The sequence below is a fragment of the Ailuropoda melanoleuca genome, chromosome 4, assembly GCF_002007445.2.
Source record: "Ailuropoda melanoleuca isolate Jingjing chromosome 4, ASM200744v2, whole genome shotgun sequence".
Taxonomy (NCBI): Eukaryota; Metazoa; Chordata; class Mammalia; order Carnivora; family Ursidae; genus Ailuropoda; species Ailuropoda melanoleuca.
This window is the reverse complement of record NC_048221.1, coordinates 12,622,425-12,642,412: the sequence shown is the minus strand read 5'-3', so window position 1 is coordinate 12,642,412 and position 19,988 is coordinate 12,622,425. Positions and strand designations below refer to the sequence as shown.

Below are 19,988 nucleotides of genomic sequence, written 5' to 3'. Positions count from 1 at the left end.
CCACCAGGGCACCAGCTTCCCTCAAAGCCCTGAAACTGCTTTTTAAATACTGCTATTTGGGGCGCCTGGGTGGCTCAATCAGTTAAGCGTCTGCCTTCAGCCCAGGTCATGATCCCAGGGTCCTGGGATCGAGCCTGCTGAGCCTGCTTCTCCCTCCCCCTCTGCCTGCCACTACCCCTGCTTGTGCTCTCTCTCTGCCAAATAAATAAGTAAAATCTTGGGGGGGAAAAAAGCCATTTCTTAGAAAACAGATAATCCATCTGTGGCTTTCATCTTCCTAAGATTTGCAAAGATTTCCCCCAGACACTGACAGCAGTTGCTGAGGCAGGATAGCCTGTCCTGAACTGGAGGAATTCCTCTCCAGAACAGCTCCAGGAACAGTGTCACTAAAGTCTCAGGCCATTTGTTTGGTCATGTTTTGTTTTGTGGTGAGATGGGATGTCAGAAAGGGCACCAGGGTCCAGTTGGGGAGTGCGTCAACACACTGATCCCTAAATTCATGGGGAAAACAGGAAAAAGTGCATTAGAGGAATCCAGGGAAATCCCATTGTACCCAGTAGACTGGGGAGAAAAAAACACGTTTAAAAAGCCATAATACCTACTGCTGGTGAAGATGTAGAGAAAGGGCATTTTCCTACAGGACTGGTAGAAATGCAAATCTCATCATGGCCCTTCTGGAAATTAGTTTGGTGATATTTCATTAAAGTAAAGATGCACAAACCCTTTGACTCAGCAAACCCATTTCTGGGATTTTATCCCTGAGAAGTAAAAACTCCAGGAAACAAAGCAAATGGCCATAGAAAAATGGCCTAAAAATTGTGGTCTAGGGGCGCCTGGGTGGCACAGCGGTTAAAGCGTCTGCCTTCAGCTCAGGGCGTGATCCCGGCGTTATGGGATCGAGCCCCACATCAGGCTCCTCCACTATGAGCCTGCTTCTTCCTCTCCCACTCCCCCTGCTTGTGTTCCCTCTCTCGCTGGCTGTCTCTATCTCTGTCAAATAAATAAATAAAATCTTAAANATAAATAAAATCTTAAAAAAAAAAAAAGAATCTGGAAAAAAAAATTGTGGTCTAGAATCTCAGCTTGTAATTTGCTGCCTCCACCCCCCATTTTCCCCTCCCCCCTCCCCAGCTTTGATTCCCTCCCAGCCCATCCTCCTGGGACGCTAGACAGGGAGGGGATGAGTCACAAGGAGCCAGGGCTGGCAAAGCCACGCTTAAGGCAGGCTAGTCAGGAGGGACAAAGGAGCGATATTTCCTGGATACGGAAACTCGGGTGAGAGACGCCTGCTGCAGGAAACACTCGGCTGGGGCCCCGCCAAGCCAGGGCAGGGGGTCAGCCAGGCCAGGCCTCCCAGACGGGCCAGTCTGGAGGCCCCAAAGAAATGAGGACGTCCCTGACCCTAAGCCTACTGCCTGGGCAGCTGGAGACTTGGAGAGGATGATGACACCAGCCAGTCCCAGCAACCACAGGATGTCTGAGTTTTTGGTTCCGGAGCCAGACATCCCTGAATCCGAATCTTGACTCAGTTGGTCTCAGCCTCCATTTTTTTTTTTTTAAGATTTTATTTATTTGACACAGAGAGAGATAGGGGGAGAGGGAACACAAGCAGAGGGAGTGGGAGAGGGAGAAGCAGGCTTCCCACTAAGTAGGGAGCCCGACCTAGGGCTCCATCCCAGGGCCCTGGGATCATGACCCGAGCTGAAGGCAGATGCCTAACGACTGAGCCACCCAGGCGCCCCTCAGCCTCCATTTTCTCATACGAGAAATAATCATTCTAAACTTTCTGGGCACATGGGCAACTTTTGGTTGGCCTCTCCCATCCAGAGCATTCCAGGATATCAACCCTCCAGCTGGACCCCACGCCCGGCCCTGCTGGTCCAGAGAGACCACCTTTCCATCATGGGATCTGACCGTGTCCTCTCTGGCTCACACACCCTCCATGGCTCCCCGATACCCTGGGAACAAAGTCCAGTTCCTCAGCTCTCTTGTCTCCCTGCCCCCTGCCATCCCCACCTCCAGTGCAGTTCTTGCCTCCAGCTGCCCGGGACCTTTAAATCTCTGGCTGAAGACTATCTATTAATTTGTGCTCTCAGACTAGAATCCCTTTTTCTTCTTCCTCCAAGGCCCTTTCCCAGAGATCCCTCCTCCAGGCAGCCCTCTTGATTGCCTGAGGTATTGTCCTTGCTCCCACTGGGGGAACCCCCAATTCCATCCCTCCCTTTCTGCAGACCGCACCATGTAGCTCTGACTCCCCCAAGTTGTTGGCTTCCCCAGGGACAAGGCAGGGACTGAGTACCCGTAGGAGAGCAACTGACAGACCACCTCCCTGACCTTGCGGCCCAGCCACTGGGGAAGGTTCTGACTCTTTAGGGATTTCCTGTGACCTCTATAAATAACCCCCATGGCTGCTTCCCACAAACCACCTCACCCTTCTGGGAAAAAAGGGACTGTAGCCAAGGACCTCAGTCCAGCTGTGTGCCAGGGCCCGGCGCAGGCAGGTGGGGCCCAGACGTCCTGCCCCAGGAGCTTCTCTCTCCCCACCCACACCCTGCTCACCTCTCCTGGGAGCCCTCTGGATCCTCCTGGTGGGGAGGACATCTGGACACCCAGCCCCACTAAACCTGTGGTATTGCTTCTCTCCTCTGAGCCTGTTTGTAGCCCTGAAAAATAGGCATAATAGCACTATTTGTGGACTCAGCTCACCGAGTGACCCTTTTTCCCCAGGAGCCCCCCATGCTGGGCCAGCCCTAGCTGCAGAACAAGCAAACTGATGGATAGTGACACATTGCAACAAAGTCCATGAAGACACAGGCACGGGGGCTGTCTTTGGTTGGGCGGTGGGGGAATTCTAGATGCCCCCTGAAAACTCTCCTTACACACTTTTTTGGCTCTGGGTACCTCCCAGCCTCTGCTCACGGGTGCCCTAAAACCTGAGAGCTTGTATCTTCGATCCCTAGAGGTAGGACTCTTTTTCTGATTCTGGAAGGAATCCTGACCCTATTTAAGACTGTTTCTTTCTTTTTTTTTTTTTTTAATAATAATTTTTTATTATGTTATGTTATTCACCATACAGTACATCATAGTTTTTCATGTAATGTTCCATGATTCATTATTTGCGTATAACACCCAGTGCACCATGCAATATGTGCCCTCCTTAATATCCATCACCAGCCTATCCCATTCCCCCACCCGCCCTCCCAAGATTGTGTCTGCCTCTGGCAAGAGAAGCTAACCATTCCCCCGCTGCCAGGTGCGTGTGGAAGCCTGGATCCCACGGTCTTAAGAAGGCCAGGGCTTTGAAGGGGACGGCCAGGACCGCCTTTTGTTAGGGGAGGGCGCCCTCTGCCTGGTTCATCACCAACATATCAGACCCCTGTGAGTCTAAGAATCCAAGGCCTCAACACTACTTCAAAGGGATACGTGCAGCCCTATGTTCACGGCAGTATTATCTACCAACAGCCAAATCATGGAAGCCGCCCAAGTGTCCGTCAACAGACGGCTGAAGAAGATGTGGCGCGCATGCGTGTATATATATATATATATATATATATATAGGAATATTATTCAGCCACGAAAAAGAATGAAATCTTGCCATTTGCAACGACATGGATGGAGCTAGAGTGTATAATGCTAAGCGAAATAACTCCGTCAGAGAAAGACAAATACCATATGATGTCACTCATATGTGGAATTTAAGAAACAGAACAAATGAGCAAAGGAAAAAGAGAGAGAGAAACCAAGAAACAGACTCTCTCTCTCTTTTTTTTAAAGAGAGAGGAACAGTACAAGCAGGGGGAGCAGGAGGCAGGGGGAGAAGCAGACTCCCCGCCGAGCAGGCAGCCTGATGCAGGGCTCGACCCCAGGACCCTAAGATCATGATCTGAGCTGAAGGCAGTTGCTTAAGCAGCTGAGCACCCAGGGATCCCCAAGAAACAGACTCCACTATAGAGAACAAACTGCTGGTTACCAGAGGGGATGGGTGGGGGGATGGGTGAAATACGTGATGGGGGCGCCTGGGTGGCACAGCGGTTGAGCATCTGCCTTCGGCTCAGGACGTGATCCCGGCCTTCTGGGATCGAGCCCCACATCAGGCTCCTCTGCTGGGAGCCTGCTTCTTCCTCTCCCACTCCCCCTGCTTGTGTTCCCTCTCTCGCTGGCTGTCTCTATCTCTGTCGAATAAATAATTAAAATCTTTAAAAAAAAAAAAAAAAGAAATGCGTGATGGGGATTAACGGGTGCACTTGTCGTCATGAGCACTGAATCATGTACAGAAGTGCTGAGTCACTATATTGTGTGCTTGGAACTAAGATAACACTGTATGTTAACTATACTGGAATTAAAATAAAAAACTTAATAAAAGAAAGGATTAAAAAAGAATCAAAGTCCTATCAATCAGATCCTCCCTCTCTTCCTCCACCCATCTCCCTCCTCTCTCCCCCTTACTCACCACTTCAGCCCTACCAGCCACCTCGATGTTCCTTGAACACACCACGATGCTCCCACCTCAGGACCTTTGCACATGCTGTGCCCTCTGCCTGGGACACTTTCACCCACCTCCTCCATCTGGTTTCCTTCTCACCATTTTGCTGTCAGTACCAATATCACCTCTGGAAGGCAGCCTGCCCTGATGTCCCTGAGCGGGCAGGTCTCCTCCTCCTCATAAGCTCACAGGGCAGCCATCAGACCTCACTATAAGGAATGAGGTCTCTAACACAGCCAGGGGCAGGACCTGTGACAACTGGTCCCCTCTGTATCCCTAGCCTCCTGCACTCAGCCTGTTGCACAGAAGGCCTGCAGCAAACTCAAACTGGAAGTCCGAACGAACCTATGTGCCAATCCCAAAGCTGAGGATGTCTAGCAACTAACTAGTTCTCTGAGCCTTAGTTTCTGGATCTGTAAAACTGTAACAAAATACTCACCGCCTTGTGCTGTTACGAAAACCCAATAAGATGACGTGTGCAATTCTAGCACATAGCAGGTCCTTGATAGTTACTGAGGGAATGGATGCATAAGCTTGGAGGGCACAGGGACCTGGGGATCTTGCAGGCCTCTTTTAAAACATAAGAAGTGGGGCGCCTGGGTGGCACAGCAGTTAAGCGTCTGCCTTCGGCTCAGGGCGTGATCCCGGTGTTGTGGGATCGAGCCCCACATCAGGCTCCTCCGCTATGAGCCTGCTTCTTCCTCTCCCACTCCCCCTGCTTGTGTTCCCTCTCTCGCTGGCTGTCTCTATGGCTGTCTCTATCTCTGTCGAATAAATAAATAAAATCTTAAAAAAAAAAAAACATAAGACATAAGTAAATTAATTAATTAATCAATTAAAAAAATACCAAAGGCAAGTCTTCAAGATTAATACTAAAAAAGAGAACGACAACTTGCAGAGCAATAAACACACACTTGATGTACAAACTACAAGACAAAACATATTTTATAGGTGTATCTACAAGTACGCAAAAGAGCAGAGAGAATTCTGGAAAGATACAAGTTAAGCTGTGACCCCAAGGGATGGGGTGGGGCGGCGGGGGGAGGGAGATTTCCATGTTCAAGCATTTCTGAATCACATGAATTTTTTATATTCCTTTAGTATTTGCAAAATAAATTAAAAGCCGCAAAACAAAGATCCCTGAGGCCCTCCCACCCCCATCCCAACCGTCCACTCCTACTCCCCCAGCATGGGAACCCAAAGGGACCTCTGCTCAGCTCCACTCCAGCGCTGGAGTCCCTAGCATGTCCCTGCAAGGGAATCTGGCTGGCTGCAGCTTAATGACTGCCAGCAACAGGGAGCTCACCACGTCTGAAGGCAGCCCCTTCGCTTCATTGTCCTGGGGTCAAGTTCTCTCTCCAGGGAATGAGATTCTCACTTAGCCTAAGCTATTCCCACATGCCTCAGGGCTCCTGGGCACCCACCCAGCCTGGCTGGGAGCCTCAGTAGTCCCCTCACTTGCCCACGCAGAAGTCCCGGAAGATGATGTCCAGGATCTCGTCAGTGCCCCCTCCGCCGGTGATGCGGCCCAGGTGGCCCCGGGCAAGTCGCAGTGCCTCCGCAGCCAAGGCTAGGTCTTTTGTCTGCTTGTAGTGGCCGAGGGCATCCAGGCAGCCCTGGAGATGATGCTGGTGCCTTGCACGTGTCAGAAGTGGGCCTGTGGACGGGTCCCCACACCTGGAAGGGACAAAGGATGTGGTGGTCTTTCTCAACTTTCACAACTACCATTGGAAGGGGGATCATCACTTGCATTTTGTAGATCCAGAAAATGAACCTGGGGGGGCGGGTAGGCGTCCAAAGCCAGTGGCTCAGCCCTGACTTGAACTTGGGCTGAGGCAAGCTGTGGGAGAGGGACGCGCGGAGGTGGGGCGGGGGAGCCGCTCACACTTCAGCCAGCTCCTTCCTCAGAGCCTCCAGGAGGCCATCCAAACCCTCTCCGGTCAAGCAGGACAGCAGCAGGTGCGGGGGCAGGTTGGGACTGGGGTCTGGGCCCCCTCGAGGCAGTAAATCCGATTTGTTCAGCACCAGCAGGAGGCGCTGGCTGTTCTCTTTGGGGTTCCCAGCGCCTGCGGGGGTGACAATGGTATCCAGGAAGTTGCAGCTGGATGGAGAGGCCAGGTCAGAAGCATCCAGCACCGCCAGAATGAGGTCAGCCTGCTCCAGCCTGGGGGAACAGGGAAAACCAACCAAGAAGTGACCCCGGAGTTGAGTAATTAAGGGCGCGGGGGGAGGGGCAAGAGGGGCAGGGCTTTATGTGGGGCCGGGGCAGGGCAAGAGGGGCGGGGTGCGAACAGAGGCTCTCCCCACATGAGAGCCCCCACTCAAGAGACCTTAGCAGCCCTTCCTGATTCGGAAGGGACACAAAATAAATGCAGCAAGGAGAAATGTAAGTGGAAGGTCTGTCTCCCCATTCCACCACCCTACCAGCCTACCTCTCGCGGGCGCGCCGCACGCCCTCCTGCTCCACCGGCCCCACGCCCTCGCGCAACCCCGCCGTGTCGCTCAGCAGCGCCGGGAAACCGGCCAGGTCCACGGGGGTCTCCAGCACGTCGCGGGTGGTCCCCGGCTCGGGGGACACTATGGACACAGGCTTCCGGCCTGGGATGCAGTGAGGGGGGGGGGGTTATCTCGAAGAGGGCGGGGTGGAGGCCGTGGAGCCCCTCCCCCAGGCTCCACCTCCGGGCTAGACTGCATTTTCATCCTCCGGCTCCTCCTCCACACCTGAACTGCTCCCCAGGTCCCGGCCCCGCCCCCGACAGGGCCCCGCCCCCGACACTAGGCCACGCCTCCCACGCACTGAGTAGGTTCACCAGGCTGCTCTTGCCGGCGTTGGGGGGTCCTGCGACCACTACATGCGCTCCTGAGCGAAGCCTCTGCCCGCGCCTGGCATCTCGAAGATGTGCGCTCAGTGCCAGCTCCAGCTCCCGCACTTGGCTGTCAACTGTGGATGGAAGAAAACAGAGGGGAGGGAGTCAGGGGGCCTCCGGGGGCTACGATGCGAGGTGTCCCCAACCCCTAGGAGGACCCACCTCGCTCCAGGACGCCCTCCTCCAGGTTGTCATCCTCACTAAAGTCGATATAGGCCTCCACATGAGCCAGAGCCTGGAGGGGCGGAGGTGGTGACGTGGTAACCCAGGACCCCCCACCCCCAGGTGTCCAGGTCGAGCCTGACTCAAGGGACCAGATTGGAGGCTCATGCACAGGAAGATCTCATGCACATAATGGGCAGGTGGGGTCTCTGTGGCAGGGAAGGGGCGAAGAAGGGGCTTGCCTTAGTGAGAGTCTTGGCCCAGGCACGGCAGAGGTGGCCCAGTTCCCCGTCCAGCTGCCTCAGCGCCTGCCGCCGCTGCGCCTCGGTTTCTGCATGAATTAGATCCGCCAGCCCCTCCACCTCGGTCAGGCTCAGCTTCCCGTGAGCGAATGCCCGCCTGGTGAACTCACCAGCCTCAGCTGGCCGCAGCCCTGGCACACTGCCTGCGAGAAGGTACTGGGTCCTGAGCTCCCTGACCCCCATCCAGGTCCACTGGCAGAGCCAGACTTCGAACCCAAGGCTGCAGACTCACCCAGGGCCTGTAGGACGCCACTCACCACCGCCGGGCCTCCATGCACGTGGAATTCCGCGCAGTCCTCACCCGTGAAACTTTGGGGACCTAGTGTGGCGAGATGGGAGTCGAGGAGAATACGGCTAGGCAAACGCCTGGTGGGGGGGGGCAGAAACTGGGTCATGAAAGCTACAGCAAGTTTGGGATCTGGAACCCCTCACCTGGGAACCAGAGCACCAGCGCGCGGTCCAACGGCTCCCCGGAACGGGGGTGGCTGAGCAGGCGCAAGCAGGCGCTGCGAGCCGGGGGCAAGTCCTGGGGCGCCGTGAGGCTCCGGAGGGCGTGGCCGCTGGCGGGACCGCTGGTCCGAATCACCGCGATGCCGCAGCGGCCTTGGCCGGAGCTCAGCGCGAAGACAGTGGCCCCGGAACCGGGGACCGGGGCGCCGCTGCCCTGGCGCGTGCACGATCTGGGACTGGAGAGGAGGAGAATCAGTGCCTCTGGGAGGCTCTGTGGCAGAGTGGCAGGTGGATAGAGCGCTCGATGTTCGGAAGATGCCCCAGGTGGAGGCTCTGAGGCTAGGGGATGGGCAGATTGGAACATCTGAGGCCAGAGGTTGACCCGATTGAGGTCTCTGAGAGCAGAAGTTGACCCAGATGTGGGTCTGCGGCAGGGGGGTGGATATATTGTGAGGGTGAGGGCACTGATGTCAGAGTGTGACCCAAATGGGAACTTTGAGGCCAACAGGTGACCCAGATGTGGGCTCTGCGGCAGGGGGATGAACGGACTGAGGCTTGTGAAAATGAGAAAGGTGGTTCTGCCCCAGGGAACTGGGGCCCACATCCCAGGGAGAGGGTTTGGAGCCCAACCAGCACCCCCACGCTGTCACACCCGTTTCCCGTATTGCCCCACCTGCGAGGCCCACGTGCGGCCCCGGCTACTAGGGTCCAAAACCGCCGCCACATGGATTCACAACCAGCGACCCGCCTACCCGCTCTGCTTGGGCGGCTTCTAGTCCTGACAGAAGGCTCCACCCACTCCGCGGCGTGACTGGTAAAGTGTTCAACGACTCTCGATCGTCATTGGACCCCTTAGGAGACGTATGGCCCACCCACTGAAGATCTTCATTTCTATTGGCTAGTAACGGGGAAAGAGGCGGGGAAGGGGCAGGACGCGGGGGTGCAGCGAAATGGCGTTCCCCCGGCAACATAAGACCGAATATTTAGGATCCTAGAATCGCGGGTATCCCAGACACCGGAAATGAAGGGTGGGAGGAAGAACCGGACTTGGCCCAGGGCGGTGGGAATTACACCGACGCGAGGGTTCCAGCCCCGTATTTTCCATCTGGCCACTCCATAGCCTTAGGCGAAGCAAGAACATCCCGGGGGCGGAGAGGGATGACTTCCGGGGAATTCACGCCATGGACCTAGTAAAATCCTGACCAAATTTCTGGAAAGATTCCTACCTGTGTTCCCAGAACTCTCCAAGTTTCTCGCCCCTCCCCCAGCTCTCCCTCCCGCCGTCCTCTCCTCCTCGGGTACCCTTCTTCATTTGATAAACTCATCCTCAGGACCTAGCTCCAAGGTCCCCTCCGACAGGACACCTTTCTGGAATCCCCAGCACAGCCCTCTCTGCCCTCTGGGCTTTCCTGGCCCAGGCCTGCTCCTGCAGAGATGAGTGTCCGGTCTGTCTCTGGCTCCCCGAAAGCCAGAAAGGGGAGTCTCAGGGATTACTTTCAGGTTAACCCAGGACAGCGCAAAAGAGCGGAATAAAGCGCTGATGGTGGAATTCCACGCACTGTCTGGGCGGGGTCTCCGCGGGCGCTTTCGCACGGACAATTCTCTGGTTCCTGGACGGAGCGGGCGGGCGACGCACTTGCACTAGGGGAAGAATCTGTCAGACCCGCTAGATTGTAATCCCTGCCTCGACCCGCTCAACTTTTTCATTTGTAAAAGAGTGACAAACGCGGACACTCGCCTTCTCCGAGTTGTTCCATCTGTCATAAGTATGCATCAGGTGCCTACTGTGTGCGCTAAAAACCAGAAGGGGCCCCTACCCTCTCTGGGCTCTCAGTCTAACAGAAAAGGCTACTCAGGACGGTCAGGGATCTGTGTGCAGATAAAATACAGGACGCCCAGTTAAATGTGAATTTCAGATAAACAATAAGGTTTTGGTATAACTATGTCCCGTGTAATATTTGGGACATACTAAAAATGTATTCGTTTGAAATTCATTCATGTTTAAATGGGAGGACTGTACTTTTATTTGCTAAACTTGGCAGCTCTATCGTGTCCGCTCTGAGGAGGTTACGTCCTGAGGGGCGCAGGGGTTAACTGGATGGGGAGGGCGTGAGGAGTGCCTTAAGTAGTTGAAAGGCACATGCTAAGGCCCTGAGGCAGGACTTGGTGTAACTATTAATTCGTATTCTAGCTGTGAAGTTATTGCTACCTGGAATCTCCCCCGACCCGGCCCGCCCCCGCCCACGGCCTGCCGTCGTCAAATCACGCCCAACTCGAGATTCTAAGCCGCGCCCTTGCAGATGGGGAAACTAAGGCTCGGAGGCGTAGAATCCAGGCCCGGGACGGGCGGGGACGAGACCCAGAATTCGACGCGGGCGGGGACACATCCTCGGTGAATGCGTCTTCGGTGCGGGCGGAGACGAGCACCAGAAAGCGAAGTGGGCGGGCGAGAACAAAATCCAGAAAACAACACGGGCGGAGTCGAGAACCCAAGAGCGACGTGCGCGGGGACGAGAAGGAGAATCGAGGTTCCGCGCGGGCGGAAACGAGAAGCAGCGCTCGGGCACGCGGGGACGGCGGCCGGCGCGGGCGGGCGCGGCCTTTGTCTCCACCTCCAGCGCGCTCCGCGGCTGCACCCGCCCGATGAGCCCGCGGCCCCCCGGCGCTCGGGCCGCCCGCAGCCCCTGACCTGACCTGCCCTCGCCATGGCCGAAAGCACCTCCAGCGCCGGGGGCACGTCCCTGGAGGGCGAGCGTGGCAAGAGGCCCCCGCCTGAGGGCGAGCCTGCAGCCCCGGCGTCTGGAGTTCTGGGTATGTGTGCGGTGGCTGTATCTGACAGGGTTGCAGGTGCCTGTGGTGCGCGCGGCGGCTGGACGGGGAGTGGGATTGGGGTCAGCCGTCCCGGGCCTGGAGTCCAGTTGAGCGGACGGCTTCTCCCGGCACTGCGGCTGCGGCGGGGCCAGCGCGGCTGGGACGGTACAGGAAGCGGGGGTCTCAGCTCAGAGACTCGGACACGCCCCTCCGACAGCCCCGGCCTGGGGCTGAGCTCTGTCACCCCTTTGGGTTATCGGATCGCAGCCCGGCAGGGATGCGCTTGAGAGAGCCTCTCCGCAGAGGATAAAGAATCATACGGTCCTGGGTTCGAATCCCAGCTCGCCTGTGTGACCTTGGGTGCGTGACTTAAACGCCCTGGTCCTCAGTTTCCTCACCTGTGAAATGGGGGTAAGAACCGCGCCCAGCTCTGAGGACGCGCTGACATGATGTGGTGAAGCGCTCAGGGCTGCTAGTGAGCGCCCTATCGATTGTGGTTTTGGAGGCGGGGCTGGGCCTCAAGAATGAGTAAGATTTGTAAGGGAGGACCTGGGGGAAGGGCATTCCTGGAGGAGTGCCGGGCTGGTGCAAGGACGTGGAGGGAAGGAAACTAGCCAAGGCCAAAGCTTGCAGGTCCCCGAATGGCAGACTGAGAGCAGAGGAGCCGTGGCGAGTGTGCGAGCAGGCGCTAGGGCTGGAAGGACGAAACTGGAGGCTGGGGTCCCGGTCTGGGAGTGGCCTGACCTGAGCCCGGCCCCGCCTGCCCCCTAGATAAGCTTTTTGGGAAGCGGCTCCTGCAGGCTGGTCGCTACCTGGTGTCTCACAAGGCGTGGATGAAGACAGTGCCCACGGAGAACTGCGACGTGCTGATGACCTTTCCAGGTACCCATGCCCGCCGCCTGCCTGGTGCCTAGATGGGCTCCCCTGAGCTGGGCTCCCCTGAGTAGGAGTCTGTAAGAGGCCTTGTGGCAAGAGCCATCAGTCCCTGTGCCCCTTGGCAGACACGACTGATGACCACACGCTGCTATGGCTGCTGAACCACATCCGCGTGGGCATCCCCGAGCTCATCGTGCAAGTCCGCCACCACCGCCACACGCGTGCCTATGCTTTCTTCGTCACCGCCACGTATGAGAGGCGAGTCTCTGTCCCTGGCCTCTCGCTGACCCTGCTACCCAGCTCCCCGCCCTTTCAAGCACCAGCTGTGAAGTCTAGCGCCCTGCATTTGTCCCAGGTGGCCGCCAGGTACACCAACCCTAGCTCCAGGATGGTGAGCGAGGGTCTCCCCATGACCCCACCTCCGTGTCTTCCTGGCAGCCTACTTCGAGGAGCCGACGAGCTGGGTTTGCGCAAAGCGGTGAAGGCCGAGTTTGGCGGGGGCACCCGCGGCTTCTCTTGCGAGGAGGACTTCATCTACGAGAATGTGGAGAGTGAGCTGCGCTTCTTCACCTCCCAGGTGCGGCCAGCTCTGGCTCCCAGTGCGCAGCCCTAGCCCTTGGGCCGCTGCTCCCTGTGCTCAAGCCCTGCCCTGTCCGCTGCAGGAACGCCAGAGCATCATCCGCTTCTGGCTGCAGAACCTACGCGCTAAGCAGGGCGAGGCGCTGCACAACGTGCGCTTCCTGGAGGACCAGCCAATCAGTAAGCAGGCGGGACTAGCCTCCAATCACATGTGGGAAGTTGGGTGGGGCTCTTAGAATACAGCCTATCAACGCAAGAGGGCGGGGCCTAGAAAACGGACCTAAAATCTGGTGAAGAATTGGGTGGGTCCTGGAGACATAAAATAAGGTGTAGAGGTGTGGCCTTGGCATAGGGGTGGGGCTTACTCCCCGGGAGGCCTGCCCAAGAGAAACTGTTCTCTGGGTCTGGGATAAGGTAGGGGCAGGACCATGGACAGCACTCCATGCACTGTGTGGTGAGGCCCTGGCCTCAGTTTCCTCCAAGAGACCAGCTGCTGAGAGTTCACCCCTTCTGACGCCGGCTCTGCACCATTCCTCAGACGTTCGGAGCAGTGAACTGAGGCCAAATGGCTTTATTTAAAAACAGGGTTCCACACTGTGACCCCACCCTCCTACGTGGATTCCTGCACCCACCCCCCACCCCGCCTGCCTCTGCACCTCCCAAATTCTGAAGGAGAACCAGATATTCTGCCCACTCAGAACTCCTCCCCTGGGAAGAGCCTCTGAAGATTTAAAAGAAGGGAAAAACTGGGACTTGGGTTTCGGCCAGGGGAGGGGTTTGGCCAGGCCAGGCACGGGCAGAAGGATGGGGCTCACCTGCTCTTGTCCCCCAACAGTTCCTGAGTTGGCGGCCCGCGGCATCATCCAGCAGGTGTTCCCGGTCCATGAGCAGCGCATCCTGAATCGCCTCATGAAGTCGTGGGTGCAAGCTGTGTGTGAAAACCAGCCTCTAGGTGCGGCCCCAGGTGGGGGGTGTGCGGGAGTCTCCGGAAGCGGGCAGGGCTGACCGGGCCCCCACTGTGCTCCTGGCAGATGAGATCTGTGACTACTTTGGAGTGAAGATTGCCATGTACTTCGCCTGGTTGGGCTTCTACACGTCAGCGATGGTATACCCAGCTGTCTTTGGCTCTGTCCTGTACACATTTACGGAGGCTGATCAGGTGCTGGAAGTGGGCTGGGCAGGGGCTGGGGTGCCTGAGACACCCTCCTCCCTGGGCCAACCTGGCCAACAGCTCAGCCTTCCGCCATCCCCAGACAAGCCGGGATGTATCGTGTGTGGTTTTTGCCCTCTTCAACGTCGTCTGGTCAACCCTGTTCTTGGAGGAGTGGAAACGGAGGGGGGCAGAGCTGGCTTACAAATGGGGGACACTGGACTCACCTGGGGAAGCTGTGGAGGAACCACGACCCCAGTTCAGGGTCAGTCGGGGGTGTCTGAGTCCAGGGACTCCAAGAAGGAGAGGGGGAGGCGGGGGGGCACTGCAGGGGCAAAGACAAGGTGTGAAATAGGGCTGCAGCATCAGAAAGGGTATGCCGGGTGGGGGGCTCTGCATGACCCTAAGGAGAGGTGTGGGAAATTGCGTTTGAGGGACTGGGAGAGGGGGACTAGGTGGGGGTACCACAAAAGCAAAGGCGTGGTGTGGTGGAAGGAAATTGAATTCAGAGGCCTGGGGAAGGGTGTGTGGGGGCAGGGGCAGCCCCTCCGGCTCCGTGCTGAGCCCCACCCCCACCCTCTGCCAGGGTATCCGGCGCATCAGCCCTGTCACGCGGGCTGAGGAGTTCTACTACCCACCCTGGAAGCGGCTGCTCTTCCAGCTGCTTGTGAGTCTCCCCTTGTGCCTCACCTGCCTGGCCTGTGTGTTTCTGCTCATGCTCGGCTGCTTCCAGCTGCAGGTGACCTCCGGCCCCCAGCCCTGGCCTTGGCCCTGACCTGGCCACCCCCGGCCCAGGTCCACTCTGAGCTGAGCCAGATGCCCGGGTGACCTGTGAACCCCCTGCCCCTGCAGGAGCTGGTGCTGAGTGTGAAAGGGCTGCCCCGTCTTGCCCGCTTCCTGCCCAAGGTTGTGCTGGCCCTGCTGGTCAGTGCCAGTGCCGAGGGCTATAAGAAGCTCGCCATCTGGCTCAACGACATGGGTACGCCCTGCAAGGGGAGGTCCTGCTGCCCTGGGGAGGAAGGTCCCTACTGCCCTTCAGGGCCCCTGTTGCCTTCAGGGGGCCTGGGCCACCTCCTCACGCATCCCCTCGGCCCCCAGAGAATTACCGGCTGGAGAGCGCCTATGAGAAGCACCTCATCATCAAAGTCGTCCTGGTGAGTGGCGGCCAGCAGGCGGGCAGCAAGGGCTCTGCATGGGCACAGGAGGGGCTCCTGGGGACAGGGCAGCAGGGGGACTGCCCAGGTGCTTCCTTCCCACAGTTCCAATTTGTCAACTCCTACCTGAGCCTATTCTACATCGGCTTCTACCTCAAGGACATGGAGCGCTTGAAAGAGGTGAGACCCCAGCCCAAGGCAGTGCCCCCCAGTGGCGGCCAGTGGGGGGCCCGACTTGGCCCAAGGGGTCCACGGGCTCTCCAGCCCCTCCCCCCCCTCCATCCTTCTCTCTCTGTCCGTCTGTCCGTGTGTCCTCTCTCTGCCTGTCGCCCCCCCATCTGTCCGTCCGCCTGTCCGTCGGTCCCTCCACAGCTCCTGCTCGTCCTGTCCCTGTCCCAGAGCCTCGAGCGGCAGCTTCGGGCGGTGCTGGTCCCGCTCGTGGCCCTGCGGTTCCGCCTGCTCCTCCTCTCCCTCCGGGGCCGCCTGCTCATGGCCCGGGCCAAAGTATGGGCAGATGGCGAGCCCGCAGGGCCTCGCCAGGGCAGGCAGTGTGGCTGTGCCTGGGGCCTCACGCTGCCTGAGCCAAGGGTGCATGTCCCAAGGGGCTGGGCTCTGCTGATGGGGTGCAGATGGCGGGGCCTCTCGAGGCCCTAGGCACCAATGGAGCTCCTGGGCAGTGCCGCAAGCGGGGGGGCCCTGAACCACAGCAGGGGGGAAGCACGCGTTGCAACCCCAGGCAGTTGGCTAGGAGCGCTGTGGCCTGCTGGGCTATGTTTTGGCAGAGGACTGGTGGGAGAGGCTGCAGAGGTTGACTGCTGGGGCCTCCGTGTCCAGGGACATCTAAATGGGGTGGAGTCAGCAATTGGGTTCAGGGCATGTGTCTGGAAACTTGCTCCTGGAGGGCGGGTGCCCCGCCCCAGCAGCCTGCCCTGGTGCCCCGGGCCCCGCCCGCGCCCCACGTGGCCTCTCTCCTCCCCCTTCCTGCCCCCAGATGCTGGCCACTCTGCTGATCACCCGCCAGTTCCTCCAGAACGTGCGCGAGGTCCTGCAGCCGCACCTGTACCGGCGGCTGGGCCGCGGCGAGCTTGGCCTGCAGGCAGCCTGGGAGCTGGCCCGTGCCCTGCTCGGCCTGCTGAGCCTCCAGCGCCCTGCACCCCGTCGCCTTGAACCCCATGCCGAAGAGGGTGGCGGTGGAGGTGGCAGCGGGGGCCGCAGGTGTCTCAGTGGGGGCTGCGGGGCACCAGAGGAGGAGGAGGAGGCCACTGTGGAGCGGCGGCCGGCAGGGGAAGGTGGGGAGGTGGGGGACGGGCCCCGGGGGGCCAAGGAGGAAGAGGAGGAGGAGGAGGAAGAGGAGGAGGAGGAAGATGACGAGGAGGAGGGCGAGGAGAGCGGCCTCCTGGACTGCGGACTCCGGCTGAAGAAGGTCAGCTTTGCCGAACGAGGGGCTGGGCGGCGGCGGCCTGGCCCGGAGGCCCTCCTGGAGGAGGGGAGCCCCACTATGGTGGAGAAGGGGCTGGAGCCGGGAGTCTTCACGCTGGCCGAAGAAGACGATGAGGCCGAAGGGGCTCCCGGCAGTCCTGAGCGGGAGCCTCCGGCCGTCCTGCTCCGCCGGGCTGGGGGTGAGGGCCGTGACCAGGGGCCAGATGGGGGCCCGGACCCAGAGCCAGGCTCAGGTGACTCGGGCCGGAGGCAGCGGCGGCAGAACCGGTCGTCTTGGATTGACCCACCCGAGGAGGAGCCCTCACCCCAGCTCACCCAGGCTGAGCTTGAGAGCTGTATGAAGAAGTACGAGGTGAGGAGGGCGTCTGAGGCCCAAGACCAGGCCCTCAAAGGGGCAGGGCATGTGGTCCGAGGGTGGAGGTAGGAGGCGTGACGAAATGGGGCCCTGGATGTGGTTGGGAACTTCTGGAGGGGGAGCTCTGGGTCCATTCAGGATAATCTGAGGGCGGGAGGTGGGCTTGAGAGAAGAAGGGAGTCAAAGGAAGGAGTCATCGGGTCTGAGGGAGGGGGCCCAAGGCCACACCCAGGCACCCGCCTGCAGGACACGTTCCAGGACTACCAGGAGATGTTCGTGCAGTTCGGCTACGTTGTCCTCTTCTCGTCCGCCTTCCCCCTGGCTGCTCTATGCGCCCTGGTCAACAACCTCATTGAGATCCGGAGCGACGCCCTCAAGCTGTGCACGGGGCTGCAGCGGCCCTTCGGGCAGCGGGTGGAGAGCATTGGCCAGTGGCAGGTGTGGGGAGCAGCCGAGGACTCAGAGCCGAGGCCCGGAGGGAGTTGGGGGGCGCTGGGGAGGGGCAGGAGGCCCGGGAAGGGTTGCCGGACCCCATCTGAGCCCCCCCCGCCCCCGCTCCCCACGTTCCCCTGCAGAAGGTGATGGAGGCCATGGGTGTCCTGGCCATCGTGGTCAACTGCTACCTAATCGGCCAGTGCGGGCAGCTGCAGCGTCTCTTCCCCTGGCTCAGCCCTGAGGCGGCCATCGTGTCTGTGGTGGTGCTCGAGGTGGGGCCGGTGGCTGGGTGGAGGAGTGGGGCGGGGGTAGGGCAGCAGGGCGTCCCCGAGCCTGCAGCCTCCTCCTCTGTTGCCTCAGCACTTCGCCCTGCTTCTCAAGTACCTCATCCATGTGGCCATCCCCGACATCCCAGGCTGGGTGGCCGAGGAGATGGCCAAGCTTGAGTACCAGCGCCGGGAGGCCTTCAAGGTACGCGGGTGGGCGGCCGGGCTCGGTGGACACCTTCCCCCAGCGGGGCTTCTCCGCCTGGCCTGGCGGGCAGCCAGCTTCTTAGCAGGAGGGAAGAGGTACAGAACCCGCTGTCATAATTAGCACGCTGCCCGGGCCGGTCCCTCCCGGAATCCCCGGTGGCATCCAGCAGCAGGCTGGCACTTTTGAACCTTTAGTCATTGCCAGCGCACCGGCAGTGTCCTGGTTGGGGCCAGGGACACAGCTGATGCTTCCTAGAAGCCCAGCTCCTGCCACATTCCTCAGAAAGCTGCAGAGTGGGCCAAAGAGCTCGCCAGCGCCAGGCGGCGCTCTCCATGATGGCAGAAATGTTCCGTGTCTGCGCCGTGTGGCTCCTCAGTACTGGTGGCCGTCGGGCACTTGAAATGGGGCTGGTACAACCGAGAGACAGAATTCTTATTTTATTTGATTTTAGTTGTTTAAATTGACATTGACAAAGCCACATGTGGCTCCTGGACTGGCCAGCATGGACTCCGGTCTGTGCCAGTCATGACTCTGTCTGTCAGGGGTTCTGAGGGCCCAGTATGTGTTTACATTCTCCCAGTTCTTAAGGCAGTGTCTAGCACATGGCTGGGGACAGAGTTGGTAGCTGGTAATGTTCGTTCTCGTCTCAATTCTCAGACAGCGCTGGCATGGATGCAGGAATGCAGTTGGTGCCTAATAAGTGGTTAGATCTCTGCCTACTTCCTCAGAGAGCCCCAGGGTGGGTCCAGGGAAGCAGCTGGTGCCCAATAAATGTTTGGAACTCTTGCCACTTCTGCAAAGAGCAGCCGCATGGGCCTGGGGCCTCGGCTGGCCCCTGCTCACACACCCTTCCGCCCAGTGCCTGTCATGGCTCTGTTCCGCCCCCAGAGACATGAACGCCAGGCCCAGCACCGGTACCAGCAGCAGCAGCGGCGGCGGCGGGAGGAGGAGGAGCGCCAGCGCCATGCGGAGCACCATGCCCGGCGAGAACGCGATGCTGGTGGTCGGGAGGAGGCTCGGGCCGAAGGCTCCGGGCTGGACCCCGCTGCCCCTGAGAAGGCCTCCGCCAAGGCCAAGGGCAGCGGGGCAGGTGGCCACGGGCAAGAGCGGCCCAAGCGCCCGGGGTCCTTGCTGGCACCCAACAACGTCATGAAACTGAAGCAGATCATCCCGCTGCAGGGCAAATTCCTGTCGTCTGGGGCTACATCCTCGCTGGCCAGTGCGGGGGCCGGCCCTGCCGCCCGGCCACCCCCTGCCCAGTCACCCACGGGTAGCGACACCCGTCTGCCAGCCTTCCTCAGCTTCAAGTTCCTCAAGTCGCCTGAGACCCGGCGGGACCCAGAGCGCAGCCACTCACCGCCCAAGGCCTTCCACGCCGGCAAGCTCTTCCCTTTCGGCGGGGCCCGGGCCGACACCGGGTCCAATGGGGCAGGTGGGCAGGCCCGGCTGGACGGGACCCCCAGCAGTGGAGGAGGCCGAGCCCAGCGGAGTGGGCCGGTGGACGAGGCTGCGGCTGAGGAGCCGGACGCCCCCCGGCCTGAAGAGGAAGGCTCAGGTCACAAGCTTTAACTCGGGGGTGGGGACTCTGGGCCGGGCTTTGCGGGAAGGGATGGGGTGGCCAGGCCTGGGGAGAGGGGCTGAAGGGGACAGAGGAGACCCGGTCTCTGGTACCGGTTGGGAACCTGGGTATGTGGTATGTGGAGCCTCTCAGTCAAAGCCTGCTCAGTGTCTCTGGGATCCCAACAGCCAAAGCCCCCCCATCCCAGTGCCCCTCTCAGGGCACCCTGCCCACCACGCTCGGGGCCAAGAAAGATGAAGGAGGCTTCTTCACCACCCGGCCCAGGCTCTCCTGCCCCTATGAGACCCCATACCCAGCTCACTGGGGGGGACTGGACCCCCCCCCCAGGCCTCTATGCAAGTCCCCACCCTGCAGCCCAGCTGTTCAAGGAGGCCTTCCTTGGAGGTGGGGGCTGGAGCTGCCCCCCTGGGGAGCTCGGGGTGCTCAGCCACAGGCTGCACCCACATCCGTGCCGAGCAGAGGTGCCAGCCTCATGCCCCTCACACCCACCTTGCCCGCCCCAACCCCAGCCCAACCCAGCCCTTGGCTCCAACAGCTCATCCCCCAGGGAGCCCAAGAGGTGGCAGCTGCAGCACCAGGGACGCAGGTCAGAAATCAGAGGGACTTCCTCAGACTGTCCTCTCCCCATGATGGGGAGGGGCCCAGTGCCCAGAGGCAGGGGATGCACCAGAAGACGCCCACCCTTTGTCACTGATCAGAAGCAATAAGGCCCTCGATGTGCCTGGAAGCCCGGGAGGGAACGCAGGCAGGGTCTGAGCGGGGTCCGGCGGCGGGGGCGGCACCCCCCCGGAACGGCCCCTCTCGCCTCCGCAGGGACAGCGCTGGCCCCGGTGGGCGCCCCTGCCCTCCGCACCCGCCGCAGCCGGAGCCC

The 19,988-nt window shown here is 59.7% G+C and overlaps 2 protein-coding genes across 3 annotated transcripts in view; one reads left to right on the top strand and one right to left on the bottom strand.

The window, feature by feature from the left end:
- Positions 1-5,395: 5,395 nt before the first annotated feature.
- GTPBP3 (GTP binding protein 3, mitochondrial) lies at positions 5,396-9,813 on the bottom strand. Of its 2 annotated transcripts, none has more exons than XM_034658023.1 (9): positions 8,938-9,813; positions 8,247-8,500; positions 8,047-8,133; positions 7,755-7,843; positions 7,513-7,585; positions 7,281-7,424; positions 6,916-7,081; positions 6,369-6,647; positions 5,396-6,160 (listed from the first exon to the last, which is right to left on the bottom strand). In XM_034658023.1, exons 1-9 carry the CDS (start codon positions 8,988-8,990, stop codon positions 5,938-5,940), a joined length of 1,368 nt encoding a protein of 455 aa, XP_034513914.1. In that variant the 5' UTR covers positions 8,991-9,813; the 3' UTR covers positions 5,396-5,937. The 2 variants fall into 2 exon arrangements, with proteins under 2 accessions (XP_034513914.1, XP_011220271.1); XM_011221969.3 differs by having other exon boundaries at positions 5,397-6,160; positions 7,755-7,957.
- A 1,156-nt stretch (positions 9,814-10,969) lies between these two features.
- Positions 10,970-19,988, top strand: part of ANO8 (anoctamin 8) — a 9,573-nt gene continuing 554 nt past the window's right edge. The window contains exons 1-18 of the mRNA XM_034658021.1: positions 10,970-11,075; positions 11,847-11,957; positions 12,077-12,209; positions 12,390-12,528; positions 12,614-12,710; positions 13,366-13,482; positions 13,562-13,689; positions 13,784-13,945; positions 14,267-14,419; positions 14,533-14,659; positions 14,779-14,834; positions 14,940-15,014; positions 15,826-16,626; positions 16,876-17,067; positions 17,205-17,336; positions 17,425-17,535; positions 18,427-19,093; positions 19,931-19,988. The exon at positions 19,931-19,988 is cut by the window's right edge and continues 554 nt beyond it. Of these exons, the coding sequence (XP_034513912.1) occupies positions 10,970-11,075; positions 11,847-11,957; positions 12,077-12,209; positions 12,390-12,528; positions 12,614-12,710; positions 13,366-13,482; positions 13,562-13,689; positions 13,784-13,945; positions 14,267-14,419; positions 14,533-14,659; positions 14,779-14,834; positions 14,940-15,014; positions 15,826-16,626; positions 16,876-17,067; positions 17,205-17,336; positions 17,425-17,535; positions 18,427-19,093; positions 19,931-19,988 (3,365 nt within the window). The remainder of the gene's footprint in view (positions 11,076-11,846; positions 11,958-12,076; positions 12,210-12,389; positions 12,529-12,613; positions 12,711-13,365; positions 13,483-13,561; positions 13,690-13,783; positions 13,946-14,266; positions 14,420-14,532; positions 14,660-14,778; positions 14,835-14,939; positions 15,015-15,825; positions 16,627-16,875; positions 17,068-17,204; positions 17,337-17,424; positions 17,536-18,426; positions 19,094-19,930) is intronic.